This window comes from Oncorhynchus kisutch, unplaced genomic scaffold (assembly GCF_002021735.2).
Source record: "Oncorhynchus kisutch isolate 150728-3 unplaced genomic scaffold, Okis_V2 scaffold3945, whole genome shotgun sequence".
Classification (NCBI taxonomy): Eukaryota; Metazoa; Chordata; class Actinopteri; order Salmoniformes; family Salmonidae; genus Oncorhynchus; species Oncorhynchus kisutch.
In genome coordinates, this window is record NW_022265890.1 from 47,119 (window position 1) to 63,029 (window position 15,911).

At 38.3% G+C, this 15,911-nt stretch overlaps 1 protein-coding gene and 6 non-coding genes across 10 annotated transcripts in view; 1 reads left to right on the plus strand and 6 right to left on the minus strand.

Annotated features, from left to right (window-relative positions):
* Window positions 1–15,911, plus strand: part of LOC116372144 (oocyte zinc finger protein XlCOF6.1-like) — a 50,452-nt gene that overhangs the window by 19,705 nt on the left and 14,836 nt on the right. The window contains exons 3-4 of one of the 4 annotated variants that reach the window (XM_031821250.1): window positions 10,442–10,687; window positions 11,060–11,092. In XM_031821250.1, coding sequence (XP_031677110.1) covers window positions 10,442–10,687; window positions 11,060–11,092 — 279 coding nt within the window. The other 3 variants (XM_031821252.1, XM_031821255.1, XM_031821251.1) reach the window with 3 other exon arrangements.
* Window positions 241–312, minus strand: trnav-uac (transfer RNA valine (anticodon UAC)). The gene has a single exon. It is a non-coding gene; the product is annotated as a tRNA-Val (tRNA).
* Window positions 1,248–1,320, minus strand: trnav-uac (transfer RNA valine (anticodon UAC)). Its single transcript has one exon. It is a non-coding gene; the product is annotated as a tRNA-Val (tRNA).
* On the minus strand, window positions 2,249–2,321 carry trnav-uac (transfer RNA valine (anticodon UAC)). The gene has a single exon. It is a non-coding gene; the product is annotated as a tRNA-Val (tRNA).
* Window positions 6,361–6,434, minus strand: trnav-uac (transfer RNA valine (anticodon UAC)). Its single transcript has one exon. It is a non-coding gene; the product is annotated as a tRNA-Val (tRNA).
* On the minus strand, window positions 7,365–7,437 carry trnav-uac (transfer RNA valine (anticodon UAC)). Its single transcript has one exon. It is a non-coding gene; the product is annotated as a tRNA-Val (tRNA).
* trnav-uac (transfer RNA valine (anticodon UAC)) lies at window positions 8,367–8,439 on the minus strand. The gene has a single exon. It is a non-coding gene; the product is annotated as a tRNA-Val (tRNA).

The window sequence follows — 15,911 nt, forward strand, 5'->3', positions numbered from 1 at the left end:
TTACTGAATGTATCAATGAGTGCTGTTACACAAGAGGTTCAAACCAGGGACCTTTGCATGTTAAGTGCGACGTGATAACAGCTACACTACAGAAACTTCTGCTTGAGATATACCTGCAAGAAGTAAACTTAATTTTCTTATAGTCAGTGCATGTATTTGAATTTCCAAAATTAGGTATTTATGAAAGCAACTCATCTCTTTTATAAATACACCAACTTACTGCATGTGTCAAAAGATGACTGTTTCCGCCCGGTTTCGAACCAGGGACCTTCGCGTGTAAAGCGAACGTGATAACCACTACACTACAGAAACGTGATTGCAAGTGTTATCAGCAAGGAGTTAACCCAAATTTTACAGAATATTCATTGCATGTATTCCAATTTCCAAAAAAAGCCATTCATGAGAACATATATTCTCTGTTGTTGATACAGCACTAACTGCATGTGTCAAAGATCACTGTTTCTATCAGTTTTTCAACCACAGACCTTTCGCATGTAAGGTGAACGTGATAACCATTACACTACAGAAACTGCTGCATTAATTACCAGCAAGGAGTAAACCGCATTTTACAAATATTTATTGCATGTATTCGAATTTCCAAAGTAAGGCATTTATTAGAACAACTATTCTCTGTTACAAATACAGTACTTAATGGATTTGTCATAGAGAACTGTTTCCGCCCAGCTTCGAATCGGGGACCATTCGTGTGTAAAGCAAACTTGATAACTACTAAACTAGAGAAACTGCTGCTAGAATTATTACTGTGGAGTAAACCAAATTTTACATATATTCATCGCACGAATTCGAAATTCCAACATAATGCATTTATGAAAATTCTCTGTTACAAATACAGTACTTCTCACATGTGTCAGAGACGTCTGTTTCCGCCCAGCATCGAAAAGTATACATTTTGCGTCTTAAGTGAACTTGATAACCACTACGCTATGGAATCTTTTGATTCCCAAAAGAAGGCATTAATGAAAAATTGAATTTTCAGTTTCAACTATGGTACTTACTGAATGTATCAATGAGTGCTGTTTACACAGAGGTTCAAACCAGGGACCTTTTGCATGTTAAGTGCACGTGATAACAGCTACACTACAGAAACTTCTGCTTGAGATACCTGCAAGAAGTAAACTTAATTTTCTTATAGTCAGTGCATGTATTTGAATTTCCAAAATAAGGTATTTATGAAAGCAACTCATCTCTTTATAAATACACAACTTACTGCATGTGTCAAAGATGACTGTTTCCGCCCGGTTTCGAACCAGGGACCTTTCGCGTGTAAAGCGAACGTGATAACCACTACACTACAGAAACTGATGCAAGTGTTATCAGCAAGGAGTAACCCAAATTTTACAGATATTCATTGCATGTATTCCAATTTCCAAAAAAAGCCATTCATGAGAACATATATTCTCTGTTGTTGATACAGCACTAACTGCATGTGTCAAAGATCACTGTTTCTATCAGTTTTTCAACCACAGACCTTTCGCATGTAAGGTGAACGTGATAACCATTACACTACAGAAACTGCTGCATTAATTACCAGCAAGGAGTAAACCGCATTTTACAAATATTTATTGCATGTATTCGAATTTCCAAAGTAAGGCATTTATTAGAACAACTATTCTCTGTTACAAATACAGTACTTAATGGATTTGTCATAGAGAACTGTTTCCGCCCAGCTTCGAATCGGGGACCATTCGTGTGTAAAGCAAACTTGATAACTACTAAACTAGAGAAACTGCTGCTAGAATTATTACTGTGGAGTAAACCAAATTTTACATATATTCATCGCACGAATTCGAAATTCCAACATAATGCATTTATGAAAATTCTCTGTTACAAATACAGTACTTCTCACATGTGTCAGAGACGTCTGTTTCCGCCCAGCATCGAAAAGTATACATTTTGCGTCTTAAGTGAACTTGATAACCACTACGCTATGGAATCTTTTGATTCCCAAAGAAGGCATTAATGAAAAATTGAATTTTCAGTTTCAACTATGGTACTTACTGAATGTATCAATGAGTGCTGTTTACACAGAGGTTCAAACCAGGGACCTTTGCATGTTAAGTGCACGTGATAACAGCTACACTACAGAAACTTCTGCTTGAGATACCTGCAAGAAGTAAACTTAATTTTCTTATAGTCAGTGCATGTATTGAATTTCCAAAATAAGGTATTTATGAAAGCAACTCATCTCTTTATAAATACACAACTTACTGCATGTGTCAAAGATGACTGTTTCCGCCCGGTTTCGAACCAGGGACCTTTCGCGTGTAAAGCGAACGTGATAACCACTACACTACAGAAACTGATGCAAGTGTTATCAGCAAGGAGTAACCCAAATTTTACAGATATTCATTGCATGTATTCCAATTCCAAAAAAAGCCATTCATGAGAACATATATTCTCTGTTGTTGATACAGCACTAACTGCATGTGTCAAAGATCACTGTCTATCAGTTTTTCAACCACAGACCTTTCGCATGTAAGGTGAACGTGATAACCATTACACTACAGAAACTGCTGCATTAATTACCAGCAAGGAGTAAACCGCATTTTACAAATATTTATTGCATGTATTCGAATTTCCAAAGTAAGGCATTTATTAGAACAACTATTCTCTGTTACAAATACAGTACTTAATGGATTTGTCATAGAGAACTGTTTCCGCCCAGCTTCGAATCGGGGACCATTCGTGTGTAAAGCAAACTTGATAACTACTAAACTAGAGAAACTGCTGCTAGAATTATTACTGTGGAGTAAACCAAATTTTACATATATTCATCGCACGAATTCGAAATTCCAACATAATGCATTTATGAAAATTCTCTGTTACAAATACAGTACTTCTCACATGTGTCAGAGACGTCTGTTTCCGCCCAGCATCGAAAGTTAGTACATTTTGCGTTCTTAAGTGAATTTGATACCCACTCGTTATGAATCTTTGATTCCAAAAGAAGGCATTAATGAAAAAATTGAATATTTCAGTTTCAACTATGGTACTTACTGCAATGTATCAATGAGTGCTGTTTTACACAGCCGGTTCAACCAGGGCACCTTTTGCAATGTTACGTACACGTGATAACAAGCTACAACTACAGAAAACTTCTGCTTGAGATACCTGCAAGAAGTAAACTTCATTTTCTTATAGTCAGTGAATGTATTTGAATTTCCAAAATAAGGTATTTATGAAGCAACTCATCTCTTTATAAATACACAACTTACTGCATGTGTCAAAGATGAGTTTTCCGCCCGGTTTCGAACCAGGGAACCTGTCGCGTGTAAAGCGAACGTGTAACCACTACACTACAGAACTGATGCAAGTGTTATCAGCAAGGAGTAACCCAAATTTTACAGATATCATTGCATGTATTCCAATTTCCAAAAAAAGCCATTCATGAGAACATATATTCTCTGCTTGTTGATACAGCACTAACTGCATTGTGTCAAAGATCATGTTTCTATCAGTTTTTCAACCACAGACCTTTCGCAGTGTAAGGTGAACGTGATAACCATTACACTACAGAAACTGCTGCATTAATTTACAGCAAGGAGTAAACCGCATTTTACAAATATTTATTGCATTGTTCATTCGAATTCAACGTAATGCATTATTAGAACAACTATTCTCTGTTACAAATACATACTTAATGGATTTGTATAGAGAACTGTTCCGCCCAGTCTTCGAATCGGGGACCACTTCGTGTGTAAAGCAAACTTGATAATACTAAACTAGCAGAAACTGCTTGCTAGAATTTAATTACTGTGGTGGAGTAAACCAAATTTTACATATATCATCGCACGAATCGAAATTCCAATACTGCATTATGAAAATTCTCTGTTACAAATACAGTACTTCTCACATGTGTCAGAGACGTCTGTTTCCGCCCAGCATCGAAAAGTATACATTTTGCGGTCTTAAGTGAACTTGATCCCAACTACGCTATTGGCATCTTTTGATTCCCAAACGAAGGCAATTTAATGAAAAATTGAATTTTCAGTTTCAATCTATGGTTACTTACCTGAATGTCCCTTATCAATGAGTGCCTGTTTACACAGAGGTTTCACCCAGGACCTTTTGCCTGTGAAGTGCACAGTGATAACAGGCGACCACTACAGAAACTTTCTGCTTCTGAGTATACTGCAAGATAGTAACTAATTTCTTCTAGTCAGTGCCTGTATTTGAATTTCCAAAAATTAGGTATTGTCTGAAAGCAACTCATCTCTTTTATAAATACACAACTTACTGCATGTGTCAAGATGACCGGTTTCCGCCGAGTTTCGAACCAGGGACCTTTCGCGTGTTAAAGCGAACGTGATCACACTACACTACAAGAAACTGATGCACACGTGTTATCAGCAAGGGTAACCCAATTTTACAGATATTCATGCATGTATTCCAATTTCCAAAACAAAGCCATTCATGAGAAAATCATATATTCTCTGGTTGTTTTGCTACACAGCACTAACTGCATGGTCCAAAGATCACTGTTTCCTATCAGTTTTTCAACCACGAACCTATTCGCATGTAAGGTGAACGTGATAACCAGTACACTACAGAAACTGCCTGCATTCATTCCAGCAAGGAGTAAACCAGCATTTTACCAATATTTATTGCATGTATTCGAAGTTCCAAAGTAAAGGCATTTATAAACAAACTATTCTCTGTTACAATACAGTACTTTAATGGATTTTGTCATAGAGAAACTGTTTCCTCCTCCCTGTTTCCCCAGCCTTCGGAATCGGGGACCATTTCAGTGTGTCAAAGCAAACTTGATAACTACTAAACTAGAGAAACTGCTGGCTAGAATTATTACTGTGGAGTAAACCAAATTTTACATATATTCATCGCTACGGACTGTCGAATTCCAACATAATGCATATATGAAAATTCTGCTCTGTTACAACTAACGTACATTCTCACATGTGTTCAGAGCCGTCCTGTTTCCGCCCCCACCAGCATCGAAAAGTATACATTTTGCGTCCTTAAGTGAACTGATAACCACCACTCCATGGATCTTCTGATTCCCAAAAGAAGGCATTAATGAAAAATAGAATTTTCAGTTTCATCAACTTATGTACTTACTGAATGGTTTGTTATCAATGAAGTGCTGTTTACACAGAGGTTCAACACCAGGGACCTTTTGCATGTTAAGTGCACGTGATAACAGCTTACACTACAGAAACTTCTGCTTGAGTAGACCTGCAAGAAGTAAACTTAATTTCTTATAGTCAGTGCATCGTATCAGTGAATTTCCAAAATAAGGTATTATGACAAGCAACTCATCTCTTTTATAAATACACAACTTACTGCATGTGTCAAAGATGACTGTTTTCCCGCCAGGTTTCGACACCAGGGACCTTCTCGTGTAAAGCGAACGTTGATAACCCACTACACCTACAGAAACTATGCAAGTGTTTATCAGCAAGGAGTAACCCAAATTTTACAGATATCATTCATGTATTCCAATTTCCAAAAAAAGCCATTCATGAGAACATATATTCTCTGTTGTTGATACAGCACTAACTGCATGTGTCAAAGATCACTGTTTTCTATCAGTTTTTTCAACCACAGACCTTTCGCATGTAAGGTGAACGTGATAACCATTACACTACAGAAGAACTGCCTGCATTAATTACCAGCAAGGAGTAAAACCGCATTTTACAAATATTTATTGCATGTATTCGAATTTCCAAAGTAAGGCATTTATTAGAACAACTATTCTCTGTTACAAATACAGTACTTAATGGATTTGTCATAGAGAACTGTTTCCGCCCAGCTTCGAATCGGGGACCATTCATGTGTAAAGCAAACTTGATAACTACTAAACTAGAGAAACTGCTGCTAGAATTATTACTGTGGAGTAAACCAAATTTTACATATATTCATCGCACGAATTCGAAATTCCAACATAATGCCATATTATGAAATTCTTGTTACAAATACAGTACTTCTCACATGTGTCAGAGACGTCTGTTTCGCCCAGCAATCGAAAAGTATACATTTTTGCGTCTTAAGTGAACTTGATAACCACTACGCTATGGAATCTTTTGATTCCCAAAAGAAGGCATTAATGAAAAATAGAATTTTCAGTCTTCAACTATGGTACTTACTGAATGTATCATGAGTGCTGTTTACACAGAGGTTCAAACCAGGGACCTTTTGCATGTTAAGTGCACGTAGATAACAGCTACACTACAGAAACTTCTGCTTGAAGATACCTGCAAGAAGTAAACTTAATTTTCTTATAGTCAGTGCATGTATTTGAATTTTCCAAAATAACGGTATTTATGAAAGCAACTCATCTCTTTTATAAATACACAACTTACTGCATGTGTCAAAGATGACTGTTTCCGCCCCGGTTTCGAACCAGGGACCTTTCGCGTGTAAAGCGAACGTGATAACCACTACACTACAGAAACTGATGCAAGTGTTATCAGCAAGGAGTAACCCAAATTTTACAGATATTCATTGCATGTATTCCAATTTCCAAAAAAAGCCATTCATGAGAACATATATTCTCTGTTGTTGATACAGCACTAACTGCATGTGTCAAAGATCACTGTTTCTATCAGTTTTTCAACCACAGACCTTTCGCATGTAAGGTGAACGTGATAACCATTACACTACAGAAACTGCTGCATTAATTACCAGCAAGGAGTAAACCGCATTTTACAAATATTTATTGCATGTATTCGAATTTCCAAAGTAAGGCATTTATTAGAACAACTATTCTCTGTTACAAATACAGTACTTAATGGATTTGTCATAGAGAACTGTTTCCGCCCAGCTTCGAATCGGGGACCATTCGTGTGTAAAGCAAACTTGATAACTACTAAACTAGAGAAACTGCTGCTAGAATTATTACTGTGGAGTAAACCAAATTTTACATATATTCATCGCACGAATTCGAAATTCCAACATAATGCATTTATGAAAATTCTCTGTTACAAATACAGTACTTCTCACATGTGTCAGAGACGTCTGTTTCCGCCCAGCATCGAAAAGTATACATTTTGCGTCTTAAGTGAACTTGATAACCACTACGCTATGGAATCTTTTGATTCCCAAAAGAAGGCATTAATGAAAAATAGAATTTTCAGTTTCAACTATGGTACTTACTGAATGTATCAATGAGTGCTGTTTACACAGAGGTTCAAACCAGGGACCTTTTGCATGTTAAGTGCACGTGATAACAGCTACACTACAGAAACTTCTGCTTGAGATACCTGCAAGAAGTAAACTTAATTTTCTTATAGTCAGTGCATGTATTTGAATTTCCAAAATAAGGTATTTATGAAAGCAACTCATCTTTTATAAATACACAACTTACTGCATGTGTCAAAGATGACTGTTTCCGCCCGGTTTCGAACCAGGGACCTTTCGCGTGTAAAGCGAACGTGATAACCACTACACTACAGAAACTGATGCAAGTGTTATCAGCAAGGAGTAACCCAATTTTACAGATATTCATTGCATGTATTCCAATTTCCAAAAAAAGCCATTCATGAGAACATATATTCTCTGTTGTTGATACAGCACTAACTGCATGTGTCAAAGATCACTGTTTCTATCAGTTTTTCAACCACAGACCTTTCGCATGTAAGGTGAACGTGATAACCATTACACTACAGAAACTGCTGCATTAATTACCAGCAAGGAGTAAACCGCATTTTACAAATATTTATTGCATGTATTCGAATTTCCAAAGTAAGGCATTTATTAGAACAACTATTCTCTGTTACAAATACAGTACTTAATGGATTTGTCATAGAGAACTGTTTCCGCCCAGCTTCGAATCGGGGACCATTCGTGTGTAAAGCAAACTTGATAACTACTAAACTAGAGAAACTGCTGCTAGAATTATTACTGTGGAGTAAACCAAATTTTACATATATTCATCGCACGAATTCGAAATTCCAACATAATGCATTTATGAAAATTCTCTGTTACAAATACAGTACTTCTCACATGTGTCAGAGACGTCTGTTTCCGCCCAGCATCGAAAAGTATACATTTTGCGTCTTAAGTGAACTTGATAACCACTACGCTATGGAATCTTTTGATTCCCAAAAGAAGGCATTAATGAAAAATAGAATTTTCAGTTTCAACTATGGTACTTACTGAATGTATCAATGAGTGCTGTTTACACAGAGGTTCAAACCAGGGACCTTTGCATGTTAAGTGCACGTGATAACAGCTACACTACAGAAACTTCTGCTTGAGATACCTGCAAGAAGTAAACTTAATTTTCTTATAGTCAGTGCATGTATTTGAATTTCCAAAATAAGGTATTTATGAAAGCAACTCATCTCTTTATAAATACACAACTTACTGCATGTGTCAAAGATGACTGTTTCCGCCCGGTTTCGAACCAGGGACCTTTCGCGTGTAAAGCGAACGTGATAACCACTACACTACAGAAACTGATGCAAGTGTTATCAGCAAGGAGTAACCCAAATTTTACAGATATTCATTGCATGTATTCCAATTCCAAAAAAAGCCATTCATGAGAACATATATTCTCTGTTGTTGATACAGCACTAACTGCATGTGTCAAAGATCACTGTTTCTATCAGTTTCAACCACCCAGACCTTTCGCATGTAAGGTGAACGTGATAACCATTACACTACAGAAACTGCTGCATTAATTACCAGCAAGGAGTAAACCGCATTTTACAAATATTTATTGCATGTATTCGAATTTCCAAAGTAAGGCATTTATTAGAACAACTATTCTCTGTTACAAATACAGTACTTAATGGATTTGTCATAGAGAACTGTTTCCGCCCAGCTTCGAATCGGGGACCATTCGTGTGTAAAGCAAACTTGATAACTACTAAACTAGAGAAACTGCTGCTAGAATTATTACTGTGGAGTAAACCAAATTTTACATATATTCATCGCACGAATTCGAAATTCCAACATAATGCATTTATGAAAATTCTCTGTACAAATACAGTACTTCTCACATGTGTCAGAGACGTCTGTTTCGCCCAGCATCGAAAAGTATACATTTTGCGTCTTAAGTGAACTTGATAACCACTACGCTATGGAATCTTTGATTCCCAAAAGAAGGCATTAATGAAAAATTGAATTTTCAGTTTCAACTATGGTACTTACTGAATGTATCAATGAGTGCTGTTTACACAGAGGTTCAAACCAGGGACTTTTGCATGTTAAGTGCACGTGATAACAGCTACACTACAGAAACTTCTGCTTGAGATACCTGCAAGAAGTAAACTTAATTTTTTATAGTCAGTGCATGTATTTGAATTCCAAATAATTACTCTGATTTTATTAGGATTTTTACATTGCAAACAGTGGAAATTATTTTTCATGCCACAAGGTAGGTTACCTGATCCTGTCAAACGGGTTCCCGGAACGAAAGACTACAAAACTGAGAGGTGCGGTTGGATCCGGCTCAAATGTAGCACCAACCTTTTCATATTATGGGGTAGGGCCATCCCAAGGATCCCTGAATGCATGGACGGTTGCAACAAAGATTTTTTATAACTAAATCACGATAGACCACAGCTGGTCGTTTCCAATGGGAACAGATGAGTCATAGTGGGCAGTGCCAAGCCCGAGCTCCTATTGGCGCATTCTAGCGCAAATCCTGCATATTTCTGTTAGGAAACGACTCTGTGAAGAACTTGTGTGCAATAACTCAATTCACCTCAGCGTTCCTTCTAAATAACGTGATTATTTAAAACTTTTGTAAAGTGTGAAGTCTACAAAAGTTAGTCCACTCTGTTCACAACAGATTTTAGTTTTGGGAACAGAACTGTATTAAGATCAGATGTTTCATAGATCCATCTTCTCCCACTGCCGGCCAGTGGGCTTCCTCTCACTACCCTATTGTTTTATCTGAGGCTGCACTGTGGTAGTGGGGGAACAGGAAGTTTCAGGCAGGCACACACCATTCTTCACAATAAAGAAAGCGGTGTGAACGGAAAATACGTTTGGTTTTTAATGTGAAGACAGTTATTCAGGAAAATAGTACATAGTGCTGCTTAAAACAAACTGCAACCTTGTACTAAATGGTTTTTGAGTCATTTACGCATTTGGGAAATCTACTATAGGTTAAGTTAATTTACGCTGTGTAGACTAATTTTAAAGGGTGTACTTTGTCCAATTTGAATGAATTCATGTTTTGTTACCGACTTCCTCTTTTGAAATGAGATGGACAGGAGATTGGACAGGATCTGATTACCGCCACCTCAAATTTCTACTGTTTGAGCTCATGTTCCTCTTATAGAATTTTAACTGTATTGTGGAGCTGCTGCACCTAAACATAAACGGCACCTATTTCAGTCCAAGTCCAGCACCGAATTAAATAATTTAAATATAATATATATTTTTGAGAGTAAAGAAAGTGCCTGAACTGTCAAGACAACTTTTTTTCTGTTACTCGTTGTTACTACAGGACGACTAGAATTAAGTCTGAAGCCGGTAACATCCACAGTGAGGACAAACCCAGCCTGCCTCTCTCCTTCCACACTAAGTACAAACCTACAGTCACTGGGTCCTGATTGTGACAGTGGAGCCCAGTTTGCTCTGCAGGATCCAGAGATGGCATCAGTGAAGCTGGAAGAGTGCAGTCAAACACTGCTGAATGTCAACATGAAAGATGAAGAAGAGGAGGAGAAGATTGGGAAATCTGTTTCTCATGGTAAGAGCAGGTTCTATCTCACAAAGTTTGTTGTTCATTCCAACTTCACACTGTGCATGAAAAGTTGCAGTAGAACTGTTTCATGATGAACTGTTTCAATGAGACGGTAGATGTTATTTTATGCTACTGACACTTGCATGGTTTGACATCAGTATTGCCAGCATTTGTTTTATTAACTGGTCTGTCTGGAGTGATCAGAGAGTAGATTAAAGAAGTGAAGTAGACAAACTGCCAGTGTTTTAAAGTTCTATGAAATTAGTTTGTGTAGTTACTAACCATTGTGATAGTGAGTGGAGGACTCTTACCCACTTTTAGAATAGTTTTATTCCACTATATTGTACAGCCTACTGATATGAATACATATGTCACCAGGTACAGCCAGAAGAGGACTGGCCACCCCTCTGGGTCTGGTTCCTCTCTACCTTTCTCCTAAGGACCCTGCTTTCTAGGGATTTTTTCCTGTCCACTGTGCTTCTACATCAGCATTGCTTGCTCATTGGGGATTTTAGACTGGGTTTCTGTAATGCACTTTGATATTTGCTGATGTAAAACGGGCTTCATAATATACATTTGATTGACATGTATATCACACCAACTGACTGGTTCTTCTGATGTTGTTCTCACAGGAGACCATGTTGAGACATTCTCTACATCCAGAGAGAAACAGCAGGAAGATCACAGAGCTAAGAGGTCTCACCACTGCCCACATTGTGAGGAGATTTTCCCATTTCTATCAAAGCTAAATATACACCTAAAAATACACACAGGCGAGAATCCGTATTCCTGTACTGACTGTGGGAAGAGATTCACAACACCAAGGGCTCTGACAGTTCATCAGAGAGTGCACCCTGGAGAGAAGCCTTACTCCTGCTCTGACTGTGGAAAGATTTTCTCTTGTCCGGGCCACTTAAAAAGACATGAACATATACATACAGGGGTGAAGCCTTACTCTTGCCTTGACTGTGTAAAATGCTACACAACATCATCTGAGCTAAAACTTCATCAGAGAGTGCACACTGGAGAGAAGCCTTACTCCTGCTATGACTGTGGGAAGAGTTTCTCTCGACAGGGTTTTTTAAAAGCACATGAACTTATACATACAGGAGTGAAGCCTTATTCCTGCTCTGACTGTGGGAAGATTTTCTCTCAACTGGGCCACTTAAAAAGACATGAACGTATACATACAGGGGTGAAGCCTTACTCCTGCTCTGACTGTGTAAAATGCTTCACAACATCAACTGAGCAAAAAGTCCACCACAGAACACACACAGGAGAGAAACCTTACTCCTGCTCTGACTGTGTAAAATGCTTCACAACATCAACTGACCTAAAAGTCCATCAGAGAACACACACAGGCGAGAAGCCTTACTCCTGCTCTGACTGTGGAAAGAGTTTCTCTCAATCGTGCCACTTAAAAAGACACCAAGGTAAACATAAAGGAGAGAAGCTTTACCACTGATCTGACTGTAGAAAATGTTTCAAAACAACAGCTGAGCTAAAAGGTCATCAGAGAACAGACACCGGAGAGAAGCCTTACTTCTGCTCTTAATTTGGCAAGAGTAACTCAAGTAAAAGTCTAAAGGTATTCTGTTGTAAATATACCTTAGTTTCAAAAGTAAAAGTGAATAATTTCAAATTGCTTAAATGAACCTCTATGCGATGGGTGTCCTCTAACCAGGACGGTTGTTGCTAACTTCTCCAATGTGACTAGAATTATGTTGTATACAACAGCCAACTTTCCAGGACATAGACATGTCTTTACAGTGGGGCAAAAAAGTATTTACTCAGCCACCAATTGTGCAAGTTCTCCCACTTAAAAAGATGAGAGGCCTGTAATTTTCATCATAGGTACACTTCAACTATGACAGACAAAATGAGAAAAAAAATCCAGAAAATCACATTGTAGTGACATGACTTTATATCGTCAGAAAGCTTAAATTCTTGTTAATCTAACTGCAGTGTCCAATTTAACAGTAGCTATTTCATTGAAAAAAATACAGTGCTATTGATGAGTAGAGTGCACAACAACTTTTATCGTGGCAACTGGTTTAATACATTCACCTCTGAAGGTCAATAGTGTACTTGCATTCAGTAATCTTTCTCTGATTTGTCATCATGAGGGTCCCAGAGATCAAATGTAGCATAGTTTAATTTGCTAAAATGTTCAAATGTAGGAACTGGGTTCTACATTTTGAACCCCTGTTGTCTCTGGCTCCACACCTACCCCGCCTGGCCATCTAGATGTGTGAAAGTTAGTGAATAAGCAAATTATCCATCATGTATGAAATTCCTGTCAGTGTGTAAACTTAAATGTTTTATTACCATAGCATTTTTGTATGTTCTCTATAGTTTTGTACTTAAATGTATCAATTGACCAATTCAGCACATTTGGGGAAACTCCTGGTAGACTTGATACAGTGCAGTAATGTAATTCTTCACTGGATCAGTCAAACTTTTCACACACTGCTGCCATCTGGTGGCCAAAATCTAAATTTCACCTAGACTCCTATCTGAAAGTATGGCATTTCTCTTGCATTTCAAAGATGAAAAAGAAAACGACAGGTATTTTGTTTGTATTATCTTTTACCAGATCTAATATGTTATTTTCCAACATTAATTTCCTCAAACTTCAAATGGTATCAAGAATATGCATATCCTTGCTTCAGTTGCTGAGCTACAAGCAGTTAGATTTGGGTATGTGTTGCATCCTTAAGATGTTTTTAAGCAAACCAGACGGCACAATTGTGTGTTTTATTTGTTATACAGGTAACCCCACTACCCCCCCCCACCCCCAACCCCAGTCTGATGGTCACTCCCTGCAGAGGACAGGTAACCCCCCCCCCGTCTGATGGATAACCAGGGACACCCTCTAACACCATTAACAAGCAAAGCATTTGTGTTTAGTGAGTCTGCCAGATCAGAGGCAGTTCGGAGGACCAGGGATGTTATCTTGATAAGTGCGTGAATTGGACCATTTTCTGTCCTGCTTATCATAAAAAATGTACTTTTGGGTGTCAGGGAAAATGTTTGGAGTAAAAAGTATTATTTAGTCAAATAAAAGTAAAAGTTGTTGAATATAAATAGTAAGGTACAGATACCCCCCCAAAACTATTTAAGTAGTTCTTTAAATAATTTTTACTAAAGTACTTTACACCACTGCATGCATCCCTGCCGTGTGTCAGCATTGCAGGCTGGTGGTGTGTTGGTTGGGGTGTGTTTTCAGGGCACACATTAATAAAAGTTGAGTAATGTTTGAATGCCACAGGATATGTAAACATCATTGCCAATCAGGTGCATCCCTTCATGGCAGCAGTGTATCCATATCCTGCAAATTGATTCTTTCAGCAGGATAATGTCTTAAGCATTTTAGCACAGTTAAATAGTTAACACACACACACGGATGCAGCGGTCGGCAAGAGGCGTCACTACAGTCCCTCGTTTGAATCCTGGCTGTATCAAATCCGGATGTGATTGAGAGTCCCATAGGGCCGGGCACAATTGGCCCAGTGTCGTCCGGGGTAGGCCGTCCTTGTAAATAAGCATTTTGTTCTTAACGGATTTGCCTAGTTGAGTAAAGGTTACACATACCACACCACACCGACCAAACAGTTATTTTGTTGGCATTTACGTATGTCCCCATTACCAGTAAAACATCATCAAAACCTATTTATTTCACTTGCTGTGCTGTTTCTTTGTTCAGTCGTTTCATTCTCAACCAGGATTTCATCATTCATGTCAAGCCGTGAAGTTTCAGCTCTGTCTGTCCGTAGCCTCCCTTCCTCATGTGCTCTTTCACTGTGTCCGTTTCCATCTTGTCCAGCTGTTTATGTACCATGTAACATAAACCCTGTTACTTGTCTGCATCGAAGTAGTGGTCCTTGTACCGAGCATCGAGCGTGATGGCGACACAGTAAAGAGACTCAGAGACAATGCCATCGAATCGCTTGTTCACAGCATCAAGTACTTTTGTAAGTTAACCCCACGGTCTGTGTCGGGCAGTTTGGTTGAGCAGGGGTTTCAATGCCATGACAGAAGGTATCATTTCTGCTGCAGTTGCAATAGGGCTTTCCTCCAGTAAGAAATCCTCATCGACCCACTGTGCTGTCAGACTCAGTATGCTCATGGGGCTGACATCGCTGGTCCAAATATCAGTTGTGAAGCTAATAGCAGTGACACCCATAGATGTGCGTTTTAACAATTCTGTGTAACCCCGGTAGGGCACCATATGAAAAATACTGTGTTCTGGGGATTGACCAGTCGGCGAAAGCCAACGTCATCCACGACAGAGGACGGTTGATTGTCAAGGGTAATGAACTCTATTATCTTGGCGTTAACGGATTTCGCCTTTGAGTTGTCTCGCTGAAATGTTCTTACTCTTTCAAATGACTGCTTGACTTTAACTTGTTTAGTTGTTGGAAGTGTGCGCTTAGTATTTTTCTGCTTTTGTTCTGAGTCGTGCTGTATTTTTTTTGCGGCGTCATTACGTCATCTACCAACGTTATATAGGTATGCATGTTTACTTTGACATCGGTTTTTCACATCCGCATTAAATCGGGCCGATGTTGGCATTTTTAGCTATTATCGTCCGATTCCGATATGCTTAACGATATATTGTGCATCCCTATTTTGTACACTCCGTGTATATCATATAAAGATAATGTAATGATCAGTTTTTAGCATTAGTTTGGGTGGATTATTTTATTACTAAACAAATTTTGTTTATTGATAAACAAGCTATGAATCAACTACTTGTGTTTATTAAATTGTATTTTAATACTAGATGTATTTTACCATCTGTAGTAACGCAGTTACCACCATCTGCAGTAATGCGCCACTCGGGAAACTCCCATCCGAAAAGTTTTTAATGCTTATCAATTGCCTTGCACAAAGTATCAAAATTCTAAAATACAACTTAAACAGGACTATTAAATTATTTAATTTAAATGTTAAATAGTATTTTTTGATCACAGAAGCAATGATAAAATATGGACAAATAAATTAATAAGGAAATGTTAATTATATAAAGCAGCCTGTGTAATCATCTGCCAGAGAGGAGCCCCAATCGGCCCGAGCCACAAGTCATACATTTGGGCCAGATAATTCACATTGGAATCGGCCCGAGCTCAATCCCGGTATCCTAGCTTTTAGTAATACTGCCTAAGGCGGCCCAGACTCGGGCCACAAGACGTCGGACGTGTCTGACTCTCAGCGGAGTATCGCGACT